Source organism: Pristiophorus japonicus, unplaced genomic scaffold, assembly GCF_044704955.1.
Source record: "Pristiophorus japonicus isolate sPriJap1 unplaced genomic scaffold, sPriJap1.hap1 HAP1_SCAFFOLD_1089, whole genome shotgun sequence".
Classification (NCBI taxonomy): domain Eukaryota; kingdom Metazoa; phylum Chordata; class Chondrichthyes; family Pristiophoridae; genus Pristiophorus; species Pristiophorus japonicus.
The window spans coordinates 42,448-66,256 of record NW_027250744.1 but is presented as its reverse complement, the minus strand read 5'-3'; the positions used below and the strand labels follow the sequence as shown (position 1 = coordinate 66,256).

At 53.4% G+C, this 23,809-nt stretch overlaps 1 protein-coding gene across 1 annotated transcript in view; it reads left to right on the top strand.

Annotated features, from left to right (window-relative positions):
* The window catches only part of LOC139241458 (hepatic lectin-like), a 59,215-nt gene that overhangs the window by 15,136 nt on the left and 20,270 nt on the right, over positions 1-23,809 (top strand). Inside the window, exon 3 of the mRNA XM_070870017.1 lies at positions 22,480-22,560. Within this exon, the coding sequence (XP_070726118.1) occupies positions 22,480-22,560 (81 nt within the window). The remainder of the gene's footprint in view (positions 1-22,479; positions 22,561-23,809) is intronic.

The window sequence follows — 23,809 nt, the reverse complement described above, 5'->3', positions numbered from 1 at the left end:
CTGTCTCCATCCCTTCCCCATCACTGTCTCCATCCTTCCCCATCCCTGTCTCCATCCCTTCCCTATCACTATCTCCATCCCTTCCCCATCTCTGTCTCCATCCCTTCCCCATCACTGTCTCCATCCTTCCCCATCCCTGTCTCCATCCCTTCCCCATCACTGTCTCCATCCTTCCCCATCCCTGTCTCCATCCCTTCCCCATCACTGTCTCCATCCTTCCCCATCCCTGTCTCCATCCCTTCCCCATCACTGTCTCCATCCCTTCTCCATCACTGTCTCCATCCCTTCCCCATCACTGTCTCCATCCCTTCCTCATCACTGTCTCCATCCCTTCCCCATCACTGTCTCCATCCCTTCCCCATCACTGTCTCCATCACTTCCCCATCCCTGTCTCCATCCCTTCCCCATCCCTGTCTCCATCCCTTCCCCATCACTGTCTCCATCCCTTCCTTCCCCATCACTGTCTCCATCCCTTCCTTCCCCATCACTGTCTCCATCCCTTCCCCATCCCTGTCTCCATCCCTTCCCCATCACTGTCTCCATCCCTTCCCCATCCCTGTCTCCATCCCTTCCCCATCCCTGTCTCCATCCCTTCCCCATCCCTGTCTCCATCACTTCCCCATCCTTGTCTCCATCCCTTCCCCATCACTGTCTCCATCCCTTCCCCATCCCTGTCTCCATCCCTTCCCCATCCCTGTCTCCATCACTTCCCCATCCCTGTCTCCATCCCTTCCCCATCACTGTCTCCATCCCTTCCCCATCACTGTCTCCATCCCTTCCCCATCACTGTCTCCATCCCTTCCCCATCACTGTCTCTATCCCTTCCTTCCCCATCACTGTCTCCATCCCTTCCTCATCACTGTCTCCATCCCTTCCCCATCACTGTCTCCATCCCTTCCCCATCACTGTCTCCATCCCTTCCCCATCTCTGTCTCCATCCCTTCCCCATCCCTGTCTCCATCCCTTCCCCATCACTGTCTCCATCCCTACCTCATCCCCAACTCCGTCCCTGTCCCCAGCAATGTTTCTAATCTCTGCCTGTTTCAGTTTCAGAAGTTGTTTCTGAATTGGAACAACAGGTCCGCGAGTTACAGAAGAAACTCGCTGAGTTGCAGAAATCAAGTAAGTGATTTTAAATTCAAGTGTGGTTAAATTGGGCCATGTGGTGATTACTTTTCCGTTGAAGCACGGGCATCTAAGCATCCAAAATGGGGTCCATGTCATCCAAGGTTACCATTTCATGCTTTGGTAACTTTCACTTTAATAGGAAGAGCTTAACTTAATCCAGATGTGTGTCAATGATTGTGCTGCAGCAGATGGTGCAACATGGCATTGTGAAGTCAGCTCTCCTCGAACATATCCAGGTTTGGGAGAAGGTTCGATAAACCCAGGTCCTGAGATAGTGCTGGGTGGGGCCAAAATGCCTCAAAAGTCATCGCAGCTTATTTGTTGACCCCTCTTGGATTCCTTGCCTTCACCAAGTGTTGTGTGTTCAGAACTCTCAAAGGAATACACATCCTCACCTCGTGCTCAAAATCTGAACCAATCAAGTATAAGTGGATTTGATTGGTTCACATTTCCCAGGAGCTGATTGATCCCCTTGGAAGACAAGGCACACCCAGCAGTTTCTCTGGAAGTGTAATTAGATCCTCACTGCCTACATAATCAGTTACTTTGAAAAGTGTAATTCAAGCCATTCTGACTGCCTACTCCAGACAGAACAGAGCTCACTTGGCACAGACAGGGCTCGCCCTCGTGGGTTAAGGCCATCTCCCACACGCAAACAAGTTCCTGTCCCCACCGCCCAAGTTCCTGACCCACTCACCCAACTGCCCCCCTGCCCAAGTTCCTGACCTTCCCCCGCCCAAGTTCCTTAACTTCTACCCCCAGGTTTCTGACCTATCGCCCCCACCCGGCCCAAGCTCCTGACCTCCCGCCACCCAAGTATCTGGCATTCTCCCCTGCCCTGGTTACTGAACTTCTTTCCCCTGCCCTGGTTACTGACCTTCTCCCCACTCACCGGATTTATGACCTTTTCCCAACCCCCATCATCGATAGGGTTTTGTGTACGGGTCATGGATTATTAACAGGATTATTGGGTATGAAATGAATAGTGACAGTGTTGTGACTTCCAGATTTCATCCAGTCCAGTGATGTCAGTTGCCACACATGCACCGAGATTTCCGAGAAATTAGCGAGGTGTAGGGGGAGGAGAGCGAGAGAGAACATGGTGAGGTTGGAAGACTGATCCGTCTTACCATCTGAATCACATTCTCCCTCTTATTCCCACTCCCCACTTCCCCACCCAGCCCTTCAGACCTGGATCACACTCTTCCCCATCCCCACTCGGCTCTCCGTATTTTACACCCCAAAATTCCTGACCTGCCCTCTCCTCCCTCCCTCCCCACCTGACTCTCCCCCCTCACCCATTTCTCTTATGCTCCTCAATCCCTCCCCTCCTCTCATTCACCCTCCAATTCACTCTATCTTCCCCCATCTCTCAATTCCTTCCGATTCCCTCTCTCCACCTCTCTCTCTCATTCCCCCTCAGATTCCCTCTCTTCCCCCCCCTTCTCTCATTCTCTGTCCGCTTCCCTCTCTCTCTCATTCCTCTGATTTCCTCACCCCCCTCCCTATCATTCCCCCTCTAATTCCCTCTCTCTCATTCCTCCACCAATTCCCCCTTCTCCTTCTCTCTCCTTCCCCAGTTCCCTCCCTCCCCCTCTCTCTCATTCCCCCTGCAATTCCCTCTCATTTCCCCTCTAATTTCCTCTCTCCTTCATTCTCCCTCCAATTCCCTCTACCCCACCCTCTCTCATTCCTCCTCTGATTTTCTCTCTCTCTCCCCCTCATTCCCCCTCTGAATCCCTCCCTCCCACTATCTCACTCTCCGTGCTCCCTCCGATTCGTTCTCTCCCTCTCATTATGGCTCCAATTCTCTCTCCCCTTCCTATCATTCCCCCTCCGATTCCCTATCTCTCGCCCCCTCTCATTCCCCCTCTGACCTCTCTCTCCCCCCTCTTATTCCAACCCAATCTCCTCCCTCCCCCAGTCTCACTCTCACTCCAGACTCTCTCTCTCCTCGTCTATCAATCCCTCTCCGATTCCCTCTTTCCCCAGTCTCTCTTATTACCCCTCCATTTTACTTCTCTCCTCCTCTCTCTCTCCTGTCTTTCTCTCCCCCTCCCATTCCTTCTCTCCCCAGTCTGTCTCTCTCTGTCTCCCCCAGTCTCTCTCTCATTTACCCTCCAATTCCTCTCATTCCCCTCAGATTCCCTCTCTCCGCCCCTCGCCCTCTGTCCCGTCCCCTTCTCTCTCTCTGTCACCCTCCAATTCCACTTATTCCCCCCTCTCTTATTCCCCCTCACTCCCTCTTCCCAGTCTCTCTCTCCCCTTTATTTCCTGTTCTCCCTTCCTCTCTCTTCTCATTCCCCCTCTACCTCTCTCATTCTCCCTCTCTCCCACTCTTCGATTTGCTCTCTCCCCCTCTCCCACCCCCAGTCTCTCACTCTGTCACCTCTCTCACTCCCCCTCCATTTCCCACTCTCTCCCCAGTCTTTCTCTCTCCCCCACTACTCTCTCATTCCTCCTCTGATTTCCTCTCATTTCCCCTCTGATTCCCTCTCTCTCGGTCTCTCTCCCCCCCCACTCTCACATTCCCCCCTAACCCTGTCACCAGTCTCTCCCTCTCCTATTCCCCTTTCGATTTGCTCTCTCCCCCTCTCCCGCCCCCAGTCTCTCTCTCTGGCTCCTCTCATTCCCCCTCCAATTCCTGCTCTCCCCCAGTCTCTCTCCCATCTCTCTCTCTCTCAATCCCCCCTCTCCCACCTCATTTCTGTCCGATTCCTGCTCTCCCCCAGTCTCTCTCTCCCCCCTCTCTCATTCCTCCTCCCCTCCCTTTCTCATTCCTCTCCTTCCCCCACTGATTCCGTCTCCTCCAAGTCTCTCTCTCTCGCCCCCTCTCTCTCCTCCTCCCTCATTCCCGCTGATTCCTTCCCTCCCCCAGTCTCTCTCTCCCCCTTTCTCATTTCCCCTCCAATTCTATCTCTCCCCCTCTCTCATTCTCCCTTCGATTCCCTTTCACCTCCCCATCATTCATTCCCCTCCCTCTCTTATCATTCTCCCTGATTTCCTCTCCACCCCCCTCTCATTCCCCCTCCCACTCTCTGATTCCCTCTCATCCCCCAGTCTCTCTCATTCCCCCTCCAATTCCCTCTCTGCCCCATCTCTGATTCCCTCTCTCCCCGCCCTCTCAATTCCCCCCCGATTCCTTCTCTCCCCCAATATCACTCTCTCCCCTAGTCTCTCTCTCTCCCCCTCTCATTTCCCCTCCGATTCCCTCTCTCCGCCTCTCTCATTCCACCTTACTCTCTCTCAATCCCCCTCTGATTCCCTCTCTTCCCCTCCCTCTTTCTCATTCACATCCGATTCCCTCTCTCCCCATGTCACTGCCTTGTCCCCCTCGATCTCCCTAGTCTCCCAATCAAACCATGCACCACATCCCCACCAAACCCACACCAATCACCCCCATCAGACCCGAGTTGCTGGACACTCGTTGTGTTATTATACACCTAATGAATTATTGCACATCCAGTGTGATATGGCACAAAGTGTTATTGAACACACACAATGTGTTACTGAACATCCTGTCGTTATTTTACACTTGTGTGTTATTATATAGCCAGTGTGTGATTCCAACCCAGTGTGTTATTGCCCTCTCAGCGATTTGTGATATACCCTGTGTGTTATGGCATGGACAATGTGCTTTTGTACACTCCGAGTGTTACTGAACACCTGGGGAGCAAAATTGTCCTTTTTTCAGAGGTCCGTTAGCGCCTCCAGGGGTTGTTAACGGGCACAAGCCCGGGGGGGGGTGGTTTGCGGGGCGTTACCGGCTCCCGGGAAATAGTCTGGGAGTTTGCGGATGGGCTGCCACGGTGAAATGTGTCACTACGCACTATTGTAGTGCCCCGGGCCGACGACTCTTCAGCGCCGTGCGCCCATCCTGTGGGGAAAGTTGCTCCACGTCCCACGAGGCTGGCCGACATCCAATCGCAGGACGGATGTCATAGGGGAGGTCGCCAGTGCACAGGGCCATCCTCTTATTTCTTTTGGTGACTCATGAGTCGGCTTCTCTACCTGTATGTTCACGTGGTCCACGCCGCCATCGTGCAGCCCGGCTCTCAGTGGAGGCCTTGCAGAATGCGCAGTGGCCCTCGTTACTGGACCCTCAGGGACTGAAATTGCCGCTTCCCTTCAGGCCTGTTGTCACTGGAAATCAGCGGCCATGCTGCAGAGTGGAGTGGCTGCCGACTTTTCATGGAATGGCCAGCGATAGCCCAATTGCCCTGCTGTGGTTTTCCGGCGGTGTGCATCACCCCCAACTTCCGTGGCGGTGATGGCCAGCACTCTTAAGTATGTCATCACTGCACTAACCGCCGAGGTCCCGGGCCGGAAGCGACATTGCCGTATAAACATCGTCCCACAGCTGGGCGGTGCCAAGAGTGGCTTTTTTCGGGTGGTGCATAGCTCCTAATGCACACCGCCAGAGTGCCTTAAAGGTGTGTTGCTTTCAGTTGATTTTGTGTCCGCGACTTTTCCCGTTGTTTCACTCGCAGTGCAAGGATACAGTGCTGCTTTGCAAGTGCTGGAGGCGCTTTCCACCTGCAGAACACGGAGGCCACTTCGAGGAGGCTGGGCTTGTGGAGGGCTTTGAAACGGGGGCAGTGATTGCAGGCCAACGCCTCCTGCACATTGTGTGCACCGCTAAGGCACGGAGGAGAAGGTGGCACCGGGGGCAAAGGCTGCAGAGGCAGCGGGCAAGGGCCGCAGGTATCATTGCGGCACAGCATGGAGGGGGCCAGGGAGATGGAGACAGAGGGGTGCCACACGATGGCCCTCAGCAAGGGCGTCCCCTAAGGAGGAGAGTGAGGTACGCGGACCCTCTACGCCAGATACTTGGCCAGCAGGCCAGGAGGCTGCTTGCAGCGGAGCCAGATGCTGGGCAGCAGCAGTCTGCAGAGGTGGAGGAGGCAGCAGAGCAGCAGGGAGAAGCCAATGAGCCACCTCACAGAGCAAGACGGCTACACAGAGGTAGGGGCGCCAGGCCATATTGAGAAAGGGTCTTCCGCCAGTAATTCTCATACGCTGATATAGAAACATAGAAATTTACAGCGCTAAAGGAGGCCATTTCAGCCCATCATGTCCGCGCCGGCCGACAAAGAGCCGCACAGCCCTCGGTCAGCAGCCCTGAAGGTTACATATAACCCGATGAACAATGAACAATGACGGAAAGGTAAAGGGCACCCACCCCAACCAGTCCGCCTCACATGACTGCAACACCCCTTACACTGAAATATTCTACACTCCACCCCAACCAGAGCCATGTGATCTCCTGGGAGAGGCAAAAACCAGATAAAATCCCAAGCCAATTTAGGGAAAAAAAATCTGGGAAATTTCCTCTCCAACTCATCCAGGCTGTTATTTATTGAACCATTTGTAACCTGTGTTACACTACCACCAGAGGGCTTACCTGTTGGAGTCCCAAGGGATTCCAGCATCTCTTGGGAGCATGGTATATAAGCAGACCACCCACGAGGTACCTGCACTCTGGAGTCTTATTAAAGGAGCTAAGGTCACTCTTGCTCATTGTACTCAGTACTCAGTTTCATCCTTTATTATGAACGAACAACCGCGCGACAATGCAATGAACAGTTGGTATCCTGGAGAAGTTCTCAGAAGGGGACGATTGGGAGGTCTTTGTGGAGAGACTCGACCAATACTTTGTGGCCAATGAGCTGGAAGGAGATGAGAACACTGCCAAACGAAGGGCGATCCTCCTAACTGTCTGTGGGGCAACAACCTATGGCCTCATGAAGACTCTCCTAGCTCCGGCAAAACCAACAGCTAAATCCTATGAAGAATTGTGTACGCTGGTCCGGGAGCACCTAAATCCTAAGGAAAACGTTTTGATGGCGAGATAGCGGTTCTACACGTGTCAACGGTCGGAGAGCCAGGAAGTGACGAGCTATGTCGCCGAACTAAGGCACCTCGCAGGACATTGCGAATTTGAGAGATTCCTAGCGACTTTTTTGTACTGGGCATTGGCCATAAAGTAATCCTTTGCAAATTGTTGACTGTTGAAATTCCGAATCTAAGTAAAGCCATAACGATAGCCCAGGCATTTCTGTCCACCAGCGACAACACCAAACAGATTTTACAGAGTAAAGAAGTTTCGGCCAGTACTGTGCACAAAGTAACATCGGTTTCGAGCAGGAATATACACGATAGAACGTCACACCGGCTGCTGCTGCACGACCTCAGATGAGTCAGAGTCCGCCATCAATCATTAATGCGAGGCAGTTAACACTTTGTTGGCACTGTGGAGGTGATCATCGGCCCCATCAATGCCGCTTCAAGCACTATGTGTGCAACGGTTGCAGAACAATGGGACACCTCCAGCGAATGTACAGACAAGCTGCAAACCACCACGTTGCAGAGGAAGATCGATCCATGGCGGCTCAAACTGAACTAGAGATTCTAACCGAGGAGGAAGAAGTGTATGGGGTATACACATTCACCACGAAATGTCCACCAATAATGTTGAAAGTTGAACTGAACGGAATTCCAGTATCTGTGGAACTGGACACGGGTGCGAGTCAGTCCATAATGAGTAAAAAGGCCTTCGACAGGCTGTGGGGCAAAAAGGCACACAGGTTCAAGCTCAGCCCCATTCACACCAAACTAAGGACTTACACCAAGGAACTAATCCCTGTAATTGGCAGTGCTGAAGTCAAAGTCTCCTATTATGGAGCAGTACACGAACTCCCGCTGTGGATTGTGCCAGGGGATGGCCCCACATTGTTTGGCAGAAGCTGGCTGGGAAAAATCCGCTGGAACTGGGACGACATCCGAGCACTTTCGTCCGTCGATGACGCCTCATGTGCCCAGGTTCTGAGCAGGTTTCCATCGTTATTCGAGCCAGGCATTGGAAGCTTCTCGGGGGCGAAAGTGCAGATTCATTTGGTTCCCAGTACACGACCCATCCACCACAAGGCACAGGCGGTACCATATATGATGCGTGAGAAAGTGGAAATTGAGTTGGACAGGCTGCAGCGAGAAGGCATCATCGCGCCGGTGGAATTCAATGAGTGGGTCAGTCCGATTGTCCCGGTACTTAAAGAGGACAGCACGGTCAGAATTTGTGGGGACTATAAAGTAACGATTAACCGTTTTTCGCGACAGGACCAGTACCCGCTACCCAAGGCAGATGACCTATTTGCAACCCTGGCTGGAGGGAAGACTTTCACCAAGCTGGACCTGACCTCAGCCTTCATGACGCAAGAGCTGGAGGAATCTTCGAAAAGCCTCACCTGCATCAACTCACACAAAGGTCTGTTCATCTATAACAGATGCCTGTTCGGAATTCGGTCGGTCACGGCAATCTTACAACGGAACATGGAGAACCTGCTAAAGTCAATCCCTTGCGCTGTGGCTTTCCAGGACGACATACTGGTTACAGGTCAGATAACCATTGAGCACTTGAAGAATCTGGAAGAGGTTCTTAGTCGGTTGGATTGCGTGGGGCTCAGGTTGAAACGCTTGAAGTTTGTTTTCAGGAGGTCGAATTCTTGGGAAGAAGAATCGCAGCAGACAGCATCAGACCCACCGATGCCAAGACGGAGGCCATCAAGAACGCGCCGAGACCATAGAATGTGACGGAGCTGTGGTCGTTCCTGGGACTCCTTAACTATTTCGGGAATTTCTTACCTGGGTTAAGCACCCTGCTAGAACCCCTACATGCGCTATTGCGCAAGGGAAACGACTGGGTATGGGGGATTCACAAGATGCTGCCTTTAAGAAAGCCAGAAATCTGTTGTGTTCAAAGAAACTGCTTGTCCTGTATGACCCTTGTAAAAGATTAAGGCGAGCTTGTGATGCGTCATCGTACAGGGTCGGGTGTATGTTACAACAGGCTAACGAATCGAGGATTTTGCAACCGGTCGCTTATGCGTCTAGGAGTTTGTCCAAGGCCAAAAGGGCCTGCAGCATGATTGAAAAAGAGGCTCTGGCGTCCGTTTACGGGGTAAAGAAAATGCACCAATACTTATTTGGCCTCAAGTTTGAGCTTGAAACTGACCACAAGCCGCTCATATCACTGTTCTCTGAGAGCAAAGGGATTAACACCAATGCCTCTGTCCGCATCCAAAGATGGGTGCTCACACTGTCGGCATACAACTATGTAATCTGTCACAGATCGGGCGTAGAGAACTGCGCAGATACTCTCAGTCGGCTGCCATTGCGCACCACCGGGGTGGAAATGGCACAGCCTGCGGACTTGCTCATGGTAATGGATGCATTCAAAAATGAAAAGTCCCCCGTTACGGCTCGCCAGATCAAGACCTGGACCAGCCAGGATCCTTTACTGTCCTTGGTAAAAAAAACTGTGGCCCCCATGGGAGCTGGTCCAGCGCCCCAGTGGAGATGCAGGAGGCAATTAAGCCGTTCCACAGGCACAAAGACGAAATGTCCCTGCAGGAGGACTGTCTGTTGTGGGGCAAGAAAGGCAGAGATATGTTCATTTGTGAACTGCACAGCACCCACCCGGGCATTGTAATGATGTAAGCCAGAGCCAGATCCCATGTGTGGTGGCCCGGCATCGACTCAGATTTAGAGTCATGCGTGCGCCAGTGCAACACTTACTCTCAGCTGAGCAATGCACCCAGAGAGGCACCGCTGTTTGTGGTCGTGGCCCTCAAAACCGTGGTCGAGGATCCACGTGGACTATGCGGGCCCATTTCTAGGCAAAATGTTTTTGGTTGTCGTGGACGCTTACTCAAAATAGATTGAATGTGCAATAATGTCTGTAAGCACGTCCACGGCCACTATTGAAAGCCTACGCACCATGTTTGCCACGCACGGCCTGCCTGATGTGCTAGTCATTTGGACATCAGTCAAACATTTGGACCAAATCAAATTGCAGTTCACCAACAGCTACAAACAACCCGATGAAGACACCACCAACTTTGACCCTCCAACACACACACTAGTGGCAACTGACATCATGGTTGACCACGAAGCCGAACTCACCATCCCGAGCAGCCCGGCAAGGCCGGCTGCCCAGCAGCCCAGTGAAGAACTAACCAACTCACCCACATCCGCATTTGTACCGTGACGATCGACAAGGGAGCGGAAAGCCCCAGATTGTCTCACCTTGTAAATAATTGTACTATTGACTTCACGGGGGAGTGATGTTGTAACCTGTATTACACTACCATCAGAGGGCCTACCTGTTGGAATCCCAAGGGATCCCAGCATCCCTTGGGAGCACGGTATATAAGCAGGACACCCATGAGGGACCTGCACTCTGGAGTCTTATTAAAGGAGCTAAGGTCACACTTGCTCATTGTACACAGTACTCAGTTTCATCCTTTATTATGAACGTATCACAGGCGATCAAAACTTGTCCAGGAGATCATCCTGGCTGTATTCGATTCCCTGCAGTATTTACCATTATAACTGCGCCGGCCAACAAGAGGTTATCCAGTCTAATCCCAATTTACCAACTCTACGTCCGTAACCCTGCAGGTTACTGCACTATAAATGCCCATCCAACCATCTCTTAAAAGTGGTGAGGATTTCTGCATCCACCACTCTTCCAGGCAGTGAGTTCCAGATCCCCACAACACTGCGTAAAGAAGCCCCCCCTCAAATCCCCTCTAAATCTTCCACCAACCACCTTAAAACTATGCCCCCTCATAATACACCCTTCCACCAATGGAAATAGTCCCTTACTATCCACTATGTTCAGGCCCCTCAATACTTTGTACACTTCGACGAGGTCTCCTCTCAACCTCCTCTGTTCCAATGAGAACAAACCCAGCCTATCCAATCTGTCCTCATAACTAAGATTCTCCATTCCAGGCAGCATCCTAGTAAATCTCTTCTGCACCCTCTCTAGTGCAATCACGTCCTTCTTATAATATGGCGACCAGAACTGCATGCAGTACTCCAGCTGTGGCCTAACCAAAGTACTATACAATTTAAGCATAACCTCCCTGCTCTTATATTCTATGCCTCGGCAAATAAAGGCAAGCATTCCGTATGCCTTCTTAACCACCTTATCCACCTGGCCTGCTACTTTCAGGGATCAGTGGACCAATGGTGGAGCTTTGGAGGCGTGGCCTATTCAGTTGGAGCCTGGAGCAGTGAGAGAAGGAGCTACCTGCTGTTGCTCCTGCCTGGAAGGCCTTTGTGAGACCTGTGAAACAGCCCTGGAAGAGGAGGAAGGGGCTTACTACAATTCCAATCCATCCAGAGGGAGAGGAGGCGAGCAGAAAATTCAACAACCTTTAATACTGCTACAGAGAGTTCGAGAGAGGGGGAAAAAGAACAACAACTATCCAGTGTGGAAGGAGGGAGAAACTTCATCAACCAAAGGTGGGTGTGTTTTGGTGCATTCCCCTAAAGACTTTGTTGTATTGGTGGGGAGAAGAAAGAAGACCATTTCGAGGGCCAGAACATCGCGGGGGGTGTGTGTGTGTGGAAGTGTGTGTGGGGGTCTTGCTAAATAACTAGGCCCCACACACCACTGAAGCACCCCTCCCCCATTGCCTAGCCTGGGATAGCTGGAACTACCTGGCTGAAGAACTATTAATTACCCTATTTAACATCGTTGTGAGTGTGTGCCTGGGTGGCTCCAGCTGCCCCAGGTGAAGACATCTTCTCCCCCCACCCGAAGACCATCTACAAAAACTGTGTTTTTTGCCATCTGGGGGGTGCACCCCAAGAAACACCCACCCATCGCTGTGAGGAGAGACCTGCCCTCACAGCTTCCCTCTTTCCAACCCCTCCCTCTCTCTTTCTCTCTCTCTCTGTCTCTCCACTCTCTCTCTGAGAGCCCTTTCCTCCTAATTGAAAAAACAATTAAGACAACTGAGCAGAGGGAGCAAGGCCCCTCCCCAATTGTCAACGAGGGGAGAGGTGTGCCTCATTGAGAGCTCCTCTGCTCATACACTTAAACGAGGCCAATTTAAGAACATTAAGGCCTGTGACTTTGGGGTGAGTGTGGCCCTTAAAGGGACCCCGGGATGGCGACTCCATCCACGCCGGTGGCAGAGCCAGCTAAGACGTACGCGCAGGCGGCGTCCACATCCACGGCGCCTCCTGCGGCCCTGCCACCTTTCAGACTAATAACAAAGAAACACGGGGTCAAGAGCTACACTCACCCCACAATGAGCCCGCCCAGCTATTAACCAACTTCCCCCGGGAGTCGCTCGGCCCGGAAGAAACAAAATATTTTAACAATTTTAATGATTCTGTACACGCTGGGCCGGGGGGTGGCGGTGGGGAGGGGGAAGAACAACAACCCTCGCCCCCTACTTTGGAGCTGGGGTACTTGGAGGACCTGGAGAATTTCTTTGGCCGGGTCTCTCTGTGTTCCCCGGCTCCTGGGGCGGAGGAGGAACCCCTTCCGCTGTCGCTTCCTGACCCAGCACCGCTTTTAAAAGAGCCCAGTGGGGACTCCTCTGCCGTCGATCCTGGGGGTGGGATCGGGGCAGAGCCAGGGTCGGATGGAGCGGCCGGGCCATTTGCCGTACCTTGTGCGGTCAATGGGCCGGCTGCTGGCGGCGACCTCCCGGAGGGGGACGGGGACTCGCTGGGGGACGAGGGAGAAGATCTCGAGTCCATCGCCAGTGAGGCAGTGGATCTCCTCGTGCCCGCCGCTGAGTCCCCCCTCATTCCTGCAAAGGAACTCCGGGACGTTTTGGTCCAGAGCCAGGGTCGCCGCAACCGAGCCCATCTGGCCCTGGAAAGATGGTCCGAGCCGGGGCTGCTCGTCGCGTCCGTCCGCGCTGCCGCTAAAACCATGGCCGCGGGCGGGCCCTTATCAAAGGCGCAAGGCCTTGAGCTGCGCCGGCTCAAAAGGTTCCTCGCTGGGCTGCTGAGGGAGTGGAGGTCAACAAACGACTCCACTCCCCCCCCACAATAGGTTAGGTAGAGGTTGCACTATGCTTTTGTCATGAAGATAACCATAGCCAGCCTCAACATCAACGGCGGCAGAGAGGCACGTCGTAGATTTAACAATTTTTCGCTCCTGCGGGAGGGGAAATATGCGGTGTGCTTCCTGCAAGAAACCCGCATTTTCAGCCGGAGATCTTGGGGGTCGAGGAGCCCGTGCCAGGCCGCTTGCTGCACGTCACGGTTCGCCTGGGGGACGTGCCGCTCCATCTCGTGAACGTGTACGCCCCTCAGCCCAGCCCGCAGCAAACGCGCTTCTTCGAAGAAGTGTCCGCTCTTCTTGGCTCCGTCGATGTCGGCGACTGCATTGTCCTCGGGGGGGATTTTAACTGCACCCTCGAGGCGAGGGACCGCTCCGGTGCCCCGCAGAGCATGACGGCGATGGAGAAGTTGAGGGACCTGGTCTTGGTGGACGTCTGGCGAAATCTCCATCCCGACTCCAGCGCCTTTACTTGGGTGAGGTCTGGAGTAGGATGGTCCAGAGTAGACCGCCTTTACGTGTCTCGGGCATATGTTTCCTGTGTCCCGGCGGCCTCCATGCGGCCGGTGCCGTGTTCGGACCACCACCTGGTGTGGGCGGAGCTCGCTTCGCTCCGCGCGAGGACGGGGTCCGTGTACTGGCATTTTAACAACCAGCTGCTGGAGGACGTGCGGTTCCAGGACTCGTTCCGTCGTTTCTGGTCCGACTGGAGAAGGAAGCAGGGGGGCTTCCCCTCCTTGAGGCTATGGTGGGACGTGGGCAAGGCTCATGTCCGCGTCTTCTGTCAAGAGTACGCGAGGGGGTCGACCAAGAGGCGGGCGGCCAGGGTCGGGCGCCTAGAAAAAGAGGTGCTCGACCTGGAGTCCCGTCTCGGTCAAGTCGTCGAGGACCCGGCCCTGCGGATGGTGTACGAAGCGAAGAAGGCCGCGCTGAAGGACCTGCAGCTCGTCGGGGCCCGAGGCGCGTTCGTGAGGTCGCGGATCCGGTTCCTGCGGGATCTGGACCGCGGCTCCACCTTCTTCTACTCGCTGGAAAAAAGACAGAGTGTCCGTAAGCAGCTCTTGACGCTGCTGGCCGACGACGGCTCTCTCGTCTCGGATCCGGAGGGCGTCAACAACAGGGCCCGTGAATATTACGGGGCTCTGTTCTCTCCGGAGCCGTCCAGCGAGGAAGCGCGTAGAGTTTTGTGGGAGGACCTGCTGAAGGTCGGCCCGGAGGGCGCCGAAAATCTGGAAGCTCCGCTAAGCCTGGCGGAGCTGACTGGCGCCCTCGACCGGCTCTCGAAGGGAAAAGCCCCGGGGCTGGACGGGCTGACCGTGGAGTTCCACAGGGCGTTCTGGGACGTCCTGGGGGGCGACTATGCGTGGGTCCTGGGAGAAAGTCTGGCGACCGGGGAGATACTCCTCTCTTGGCGCAGGGCAGTCATCGTCCTGCTGCCTCAGAAGGGCGATCTCCGCCTCCTTAAGAACTGGCGCCCGGTCTCCCTCCTCAGCACGGACTACAAAATCTTCGCCTTGGCGCCATGCTGGACCACATGATCCACCCCGACCAGTCCGACACGGTTCCGGGCCGGACAATCCACGATAACATCCATCTGGTCCGGGACCTCATCCATCATTCCCAGGAGGCTGGTCTGTCGGTCGCCTTCCTATCTCTCGACCAAGAGAAGGCGTTCGACAGGGTGGATCACGACTATCTGTTCGGAACTCTGCGCGCTTTTGGGTTCAGGACGCATTTCGGCGCCCGGACCCGACTTTTGTACGCCGCCGCGGAGTGTCTGATAAAGGTTAACGGGTCTTTGACGGCGCCCCTTCACTTTGGGAGAGGGGTGCGCCAGGGATGCCCCATGTCCGGCCAGTTATATGCCATCTGCGTGGAGCCTTTCCTGCGCCTCCTGCGGACGAGGTTGACGGGACTGGCTCTGCAAGGGCCGGGCGTGGAGGTCATCCTCTTGGCTTACGCCGATGACGTGCTCCTCGCGGTAGAGGATCCCGCTGACCTGCGGAGGATGCGTGAGTGCCAGGAGATTTACTCGGCCGCATCCTCTGCCAGGATCAACTGGGAGAAATGTTCCGGACTCCTGGTGGGTCAGTGGCGGGTGGACTCCCTGCCAGAGGAGCTCAGGCCTTTTGCCTGGAGCATGACCCATCTCCTCTATCTGGGAGTCTACCTTAGCCCCGACGAGGAAGCCTGGCCGGCGAACTGGCAAGAGCTGGAGGCCAAGGTCGCCGCTCGCCTAGGGCACTGGACAGGACTGCTCCGAGTGCTGTCCTACAGGGGTCGAGCGCTAGTCATAAACCAGCTGGTGGCCGCCATGTTGTGGTACCGGCTGGTAACTTTGACCCCTCCCCCTGCATTTGTCACCAAGATACAGAAGAAGCTGGTGGACTTCTTCTGGAACAACAGGAAGCACTGGGTCTCTGCCGCGGTCTTGAGTCTCCCGCTTGGGGAGGGCGGTCAGTCGTTGGTGTGCGTCAGCACCCAGCTCGCAACTTTCCGTCTTCAGACCCTGCAGAGATACCTTTACGTCGAGCCCCCTCCCAGGTGGCGTGCTCTGGCGACGTATTTCTTCTGCCAGCAGCACGGCCTCAACTACGACATGCAGCTCCTGTTTGTGAGCTTGGGGGGCGTCAGGACTGCCTTCCAGGAGCTGCCTGTCTTTTACAAGGAACTCACCAGGGTCTGGAACAAAGTCTCCACCAAGCGCAGCTCTCCGCCGGCTGGAGTGGCGGCTGTCCTGCAGGAGCCGCTGCTCGGGAATCCGTACCTCCACGACCGAGGTTTTAGGTGGCGGTCAGACGAGAGGGATGTGGCTGGTGAGGTGACCAGGGTCAGGGACCTGCTCGATGGCGGAGGAGCGGGCTGGATGGCGCCAGATACGCTGGCGCGGCGCCTAAATTCCGCCAACTTCCGCCGTGCGGCTGATGCCATCGAGCCAATAAAAACAGCTTTGGGCCCTGACTCCATTAGGTGCATCGAGGAGGCTCAAGCACGTGGGGAGATCCCGTCCGAACTGACCCCCGTCCGGACGGAATTCCTCATCGGCGCCAAACCTCGGAACCTCCCTCGGGAGCCGGCACCTCACAACTTGAGCCGCCTCGAGGAAATCCCCTCCGTGCCTTTCAGTTCCGCGCGGAGGGGTTTCCTGTACGGGCTGCTCCTGCACACTCTCAACTTTGCCATCCTTGCCTGCCATCCGGATACGCCATGGTGTACCATCTTGCCGTCCAGAGGAGACGGGGGTCCCCGATGGAGGGCACTCTACGTGGGAGTCCTCCCACTATTTATAGGGGGCTTGGCCTGGAGTGTGGTGCACAGAGCAGTGCCGTGCAATAAATGTTTAAGCCGGTTCACGGGCTCCCAGGCCGCCTGCAATTTCTGCGGTCTGGAAGAGTCCGTGTTCCATGTTTTTATTGAATGCACGAGGTTGCAGCCCCTGTTTTATTATTTAAAGGGGCTGCTCCTGAAATTCTGGCTGCACTTCAGTCCCACACTCCTGATCTTTGGGCACCCTGTGCGGAGGGGAGCGGGTAGGTCCGAGGGCCTCCTCGTAGGACTGCTCCTGGGCACGGCCAAGGGTGCCATCAGCCGGTCCAGGCAGCGGGCGGTCGAGGGGGTCGTTCAACCTGACTGCCTGCCTCTCTTCCACGCGTACATCCGCGCCAGGGTGTCCTTGGAGATGGAGCACGCGATGTCCACCGGTACGCTCGCGGCCTTCCGCGAGAGGTGGACGCCGGAGGGACTGGAGTGCATCATCACGCCCGGCAACCAAATTTTAATATGATTTTATGTTTTAAAGTTTAATTTGTTTTAATTGCCGATGTTTTTAGTGTCCCCCTCCCCTTTTATAGGGGGCACTTGGAGAAAAAAAAAAATGATTTTAGTGCCCCAAAAAATTTTTTAAAAAAAACAAAAACACAAAAAAAAAGAGCATTGTAAATGTTTGGTGCGTCCCCCAGATCGGGGGGACACGATTTAACGTTTTAGTTTCCTCCCAAAAATAGTTCTGTGGACAAGCACTCCAAGGTCCCTTTGTTCATCTCCACTATTAAATGGCCTACCACTTAATGTTTATACCCTTTCCTTATTAGCCCTCCCAAAGTGCATTACCTCATACTTCTCTGAATAAAATTCCATTTGCCACTGCTCTGCCCACCTAATCAGTAGATTGATATCCTCCTGCAGCCCATGACTTTCCTCTTCCTTGTCAACCACACGGCCAATTTTAGTGACGTTTGCAAACTTTTTAATCATACTCCCTATATTCAAATCTAAATCGTTGATATCTACCACAAAAAGCAAAGGACCCAGTACTGAGCCCTGCAGAATCCCACTGGAAACATCCTTCCAGTCACAAAAACACCCATCAACCCTTTGCTTCCTAGCTCTAAGCCAATTATGGATGCAACTTGCCACTTTGCCCTGGATTCCATGGGCTTTTACATTCATGACCAGTCTACCTGTGGGACCTTATCAAAAGCTTTGCTGCAGTCCATATACACTACATCGTATGCACTACCTTCATCGATCCTCTTGGTTACCTCCTCAAAAAATTCAATCAGGTTAGTCAAACACAATTTTCCCTCATCAAATCCGTGCTGACTGTTCCTAATTAATCCTTGCCTTTCCGAATTTAGATTTATGCTGTCTTTCAGGATTGTTTCCAATAATTTTCCCACCACTGATGTTAGGCTAACAGGCCTGTAATTACTCGGCCTATCCCTTTCTCCCTTCTTAAACAAGGCAGTCCTCCAATCCTCCGGCACCATGCCCAAATCCAATGACGATCAATGCCTCCGCAGACTTAGATTCAGGAAGGACATCGTGACTGAGCTCTGTAATCTCCTGCAGGCAGAATTGGAGCCACAGACATGGGGGAGGACCCCCCCTGAGTGTGGCATCCAAGGTTACTATCACCCTCAACTTTTATGCGACTAGGTCCTTCCAAGCTGCCACTGCGGACATGTGCAACATCTCGCAGTTTGCAACCTACACCTTGATACGGGAGGTCACAGAAACTCTGTATAGGAGGAGGGCTGACTACAGCTCCTTCCCCATGACCAGAGGCAAGCAATTGGAGCAGCAGACTGCATTCCCGTGCAATGCTTCCCCAGGGTACAGGGGATCATTGACTGCACCCATGTCGGTCTCCTCAGGGCACCCCAACAATCTCCAGAGCAATTCAGAAAACGCAAGGGCTTCCTCTCCCTCAATGTTTATCTCATTTGCGACCACAACCGCAAGACCTTGCAAGTAGATGCCCGGTTTCCTGGCAGCAGCCACGACTCTTTTATACTGTGCCAGAGCGTTGGGCCACGCCCCCTACTGGTCCCAATGAAGATTGCGGCTGGCTCCCTGGTGATAAGGGCTACACACTGAACACTTGGCTCATGACTCCTCCGCGCAACCCTCGAACTGCTGGGCAGCTCGCACACAATGAGAGTCTGACGGCCACCAGGACCATCATCAAACACACTATTGGCATCTGAAACAGAGCTTCCGTTTTTTTTAACTTCAAAATATACTTTATTCATAAAAAAATCTGTACAGTACATTCAAAGGCATTTCAGTGCATTTAGTTGCGGTCAGCAATCCCATACACTACATTTGGGTGCTGACGGCAGTTCCGTTCGATACATTTCCTTCCTTTCCAGTTCAAGTACAATTCGGTACAATACGGGATACATTGTAGTACATTCAAACAAATTACATTTCATGTGTCACTATACAGTATATTTACATTTTTCTTTTCAACATGCATTTCGAAACAGACTTTGCATTGTACATGGCATGACAAAGGTGTTTACAGATCATGGTGCTCCATGTACACAAAAAGTAAATTACAAATACAGCCCGAGGGAGGTTTGTACTAATTCCTGCCCCCGGGTTTACCGTGGCAGAAGGGCTTTAAACTGTGGCCCTTCCCCACCGTGCCTTTGCGGCGACTGCACCAATTTTAAGTGCGTCCCTCAGCACGTAATCCTGGATCTTGGATTGTGCCAGTCTGCAACACGCAGACGTGGACATCTCCTTGCTCTGGAAGACCAGCAAGTTTCGGCAAGACCACAGAGCGTCTTTGACCGAGTTGATGGCCCTCCAGCAGCTGGTGATGTCTGTCTCGGTGTGTGTCCCTGGGAACAGCCCGTAGAGCACAGAGTCCTGTGTTACGGAGCTGCTCGGGATGAACCTCGACAGCAACCACTGCATCTCTTTCCAGACCTGTGTTGCAAAGGCGCAATCCTGAAGTAGGTGGGTGACAGTCTCATCCGCCCCGCAGCCGACTCGGGGGCACTGTGCCGTGTTGCTGAGACGCCGGCTGTGCATGAACGCTCTGACGGGTAGGGCCCTCCTCACCGCCAACCAAGCTACGTCTTGGTGCTTGTGTGAAAGCTCTGGCGATGAGACATTCTGCCAAATAAGTTCGACAGTCCGTTCAGGGAACCACCCAACAGGGTCCACCTTCTCCTTCTTTTGTAAGGCGTCCAGGACGTTACGTGCTGACCACTGTTTTATAGCCTTGTGGTCAAAGGGGTTTCTTCTGAAAAACTTTTCCACGAAGGACAGGTGGACAGGCATGGTCCAGCTGATGGGGGCGTTTCGCGGCAGCGTGGCCAGACCCATCCTTCGCAACACCGGGGACAGGTAGAACCTCAGCACGTGGTAACACTTGGTGTTTGCGTACTGGGGGTCTGTGCACAGCTTAATGCAGCCGCACACAAAGGTGGCCATCAGGATGAGGGCCACGTTCGGAACGTCCTTTCCTCCACTGTCCAGAGATTTATACATTGTGTCTCTGTGGACACGGTGCATTTTGGAACTCCAGACAAAGTGCAAGACGGCCCGGGTGACTGCCGCGGCACAGGAGCGAGAGATGGGCCAGACCTGTGCCACGTGCAGCAACCCCGAGAGCACCTCACTCCTGATGACCAGGTTCTTTCCTGCCATGGAGAGGAAGTGCAGCTTCCACCATCCCAGTTTTTGCTTCACTTTGGCGATACGCTCTTCCCAGTTTTTGGCGCACGCCCCATCCACTCCGAACCATATTCCCAACACTTTCAGGAAATCTGGCTTGATGGTGAAGGGAATGGAGGCTCAGTCGGTCCAGTTGCCAAAGAGCATGGCCTCGCTCTTGCTGCGATTGACCTTTGCTCCCGAGGCCAGTTCAAACTGGTCGCAGATTGTGAGCAAACAGAGCTTCCGTTGCCCTGGACTGCTCAGGGGATGTGCTGCAATACCCGCTTGAGCTTGTCTCCATATTCGTGGTGGTGTGCTGCATGCTCCATAACCTCACCATCATGAGGGCACAGCCATTGGAGGACGAGGCAGCAGTGGCACCTGTGGAGGAGGAGGAGGCACAGGAAGAGGAGCAGGATGGGGCATCACCATCGTGACCCTGCAAGGGAAGCACAACGCCGTCTCCTAGCTGCGCAGTTCACGTAACTCAATGCCCAGTTGAGCCTGCACCTGGCCATGTCCATGGGCCAACCTGTGAGCCCTCTCACACATCATTCCTGCACAGTAAAATGAGAGACCTGATCACAAAGTTCAAACACAAAATAAACATTTATTAGAGCTCCCAAAACATTCACGTAATTAATTATCACCCTAGTGCAAGTCCTTACAACTCATCTTAAGCAGACCTATCCTTACACCACGCCGCAGTGTCCCCCTGTGGCTGCCTCATGGGCCCGAAAAAGCGGAGATTCCCTCTAATTACCACACAATCCATATCGGTGGTGGAATGTGGTGCGTGTTCCCCGTTTCGGGCCGGGGGGGGGGCAATTACGGCCCCTGGGTGTGTTATTAGAAAGACCCATTACTGTCCGTTTGTGGAGGCCATGCTGGGGAATCCTGTGGCCGCCGCTTTGTGATCAACTGGCTGACCCTACCCGAAATCATGTTGTGGGTTTTCCGGCCTGGACCCAATTCCGCCCCAATGCTGATGACCGCTGCAAGCGCATCATTAGAACGTGCAGCGCTGCTCTCCCTCACCTGAAAAAGTCACCGAGCAAAATTTACCTCAAAAAATCAATGCCCCGCCGCACGGTGCCCCCGACAGCTTTTTCTGTCGGTGCACTTTATCCGGAGTGTGTGCAACCCGGCAGTGCGGCGGCCTTTCCAGGGGAGGGCCCACTGCCGCGGCCGCCATGTATTTATTTTTGCCAGCCGACCACCCCTCTTGGGTGCCAGGCCGCTGGCCCAGCCGAAGCCCTCGCTGGTGGCCCAGTGGCCGAAGATTTAAAATGACTGATAAAATGACTGGTGATGTCACCACTACTCCATTGCTGATTGCCAGCGGCGGAGTCCGGGTCCCAACCCAAATTCAGCTCTTAGCCTGCCTTTCAGTCGGTCTCCTGCCCCCACGATGACCGACTTCCGGTCCAACGTTAAAAAAAAACCGAAGTGCTGAAAACCACCGGCGAGGCCGCTTCAACGATCCTGGGAGAAAAACATTTCAAAAACGGGTCGGTGCACCAGCTTTCTTGGGGAAATGAATTTCGGCCCCTCCCCCAATTGTACATCCAGTGCGATATGGCCCACACAATGTGTTATTCAACACCCAGTGATGATCCGCCCACTGAGCACCTTGAGTCTCGTCGCCAAGAGCATGCAGAAATCAAACACAGACAGCAGAAGGAACGTGCGGCAAACCAGGCTCCCCACCCACCCTTTCCTCCTGTGACAGAGATTGTAATTCCTGTATTGGACTGTAGAGTCACCTGAGGACTCACTTTTAGAGTGGAAGCAAGTCTTCCTCGATTTTGAGGGACTGCCTATGATGATGATGAGTGATGTGTTACAGTATGCACAGTGTGCTTTTTTACACTCCACGTGTAATTGGATGCCGAGGGTGCGAAATTCGGTTACGGTCTAGTGGAGGCCATCAGAGGCCTTGCAGAGTGTGCAGCGGCCGTCCCCTTTAAGCGAAGGGGAGGGGCGTTGAAATGCGATCCACTTCCTTCGTGGGGCGGTAAACCCAATTCAACGGCTGGGGCGGGGCTTCTGCGCCGGGCACAGGAAGTCCTAACCCCAACAGGATACCGCCCCCAATCGGGGCGTAGCTCAATTTCACCACCCACCCCCCCGCCCTCCCAAGTGTGTTATTGTACTCTCGGTGAATTATATTCCACACGATGTGTTACTGAACATGCAGTGTGTGATTGAACATTCAAATCCATCTGTTGAATCTTTAACTTGTCCTTATAATCACATTTCCTCTTTATCGGCAATGAGAGGTGAACAAAACTGACAGTGATTGAGAATACATTTAAACAAGACATTTCTCTCCTCCAGAGAAGTAGCAAGTCTGAGATTTATCTCAATTGAAATGTTTCCATAATTTTTTAATATATTTTTCTGATCTTCCTTTATCCACTTCCCCCAGCCAAACCCCCACCGCACATTGCCCACTGTGTCTGTCTGATCCCTTGGTCCCGACAATACCAGAATGATTCATTGACACCATTGTTCTTGAACAGATACTGAAATATCGAGCAAGGTGTCGTCACTGCGGGAAGACACTGACAACCTCCGCAAGAAGCTGTGCCTGAACCTATCAGGTAAGAGCCACCGCGAGACTCCAGGGCGTCGGATCGTAGAAATAATCCGGGCCATTACGGGAAAGCTGCCGTTTCAGTATTGAGAAACCTGGGTGAAGGGCCATGGCCCTGAGCTCCCATCACCATCACGCTTGTACAGAGCTGCTGAGGAAACGAGGCCAATCGAGTGGTGCCCCCCAAGTTTGGGTTTGAAGAGAAGGAAACAATGATATTGGAGTTAGTGTGCATTCAGGCACTCTGGGCGTGCTGACTGCCATTTACGCTGATGAGCTGGAATGTGTGAGGAAGGCACCCACCAGAAAAGGGCTGGGGGGGGGTAATGTCACCGCTGCTTTAAATGTGCGAGAAGGAGTCCCACCAGCAGCCAACCCGCCCAGTAAAACCTCGCAGGATTGGCCTCAGAAACTGACTGACCAGAGCTGCTACAAGAATTATCTTACCGGAGACCAGAAGGTTACAGAAAGAGAATTAAAGAAAGCCTTGCATTTCTATAGCACCTTTCAGGATGTCCCAAAGTGCTTCACACCAATAAAGTATTTTTGAAGTGTAGCCACTGTTGTAATTAAAGGAAATTACGCACTGCAAGCTCCCACAAACAGAATGTGATAATGACCAGATAATCTGCTTTTAAGTGATGTTGGATGAGGGATAAATATTAGCCAGGACATAGGGGAGAACTCCCCTGATCTTCTTTGAAATAGTGCCATGGGATCTGAGAGTTTAACAGCTCATCCGAAAGGCAGCACCTCCAACAGTGCAGCACTCCCTCAGTATTGCACTGAAGTGTCAACCTAGATTTTGTGCTCAAGTCTCTGGAGTGGGACCTCTGACTCAGAGGTGAGAGTGCTACCCACTGAGCCACGGCTGACATCTGCGCACGTGCTGCTGGGCTCATTGAATTCTGATGACTTCGGTAAACTTCCACATTCATTTATTCTCACCTTTTACTATGCATTCTCTTGCCATGGGAGCCTTGCATTGCCGACGTACTCTGGTTGGAGGAAGAGTAGCAGTCCAACATCCAGGATGAGCAGCAGGTGGGCCTGTTAGAGCACAGCAGAAGAGGAGGGCAGACAGAGGCACGGACCAGGTGAAGCCCTCTCGGTGACCTTCTCACTCCACTCACCTGATAAGAGACAAAAAGTCCCCCTGCATCAATAGCTCTTGTTAACCCTTGATCACTCCCTTCATTAAAGAACCGTATAAGGGGTATTGTAGCACAGTGGTTATGTTATTCGACTCGTAATCC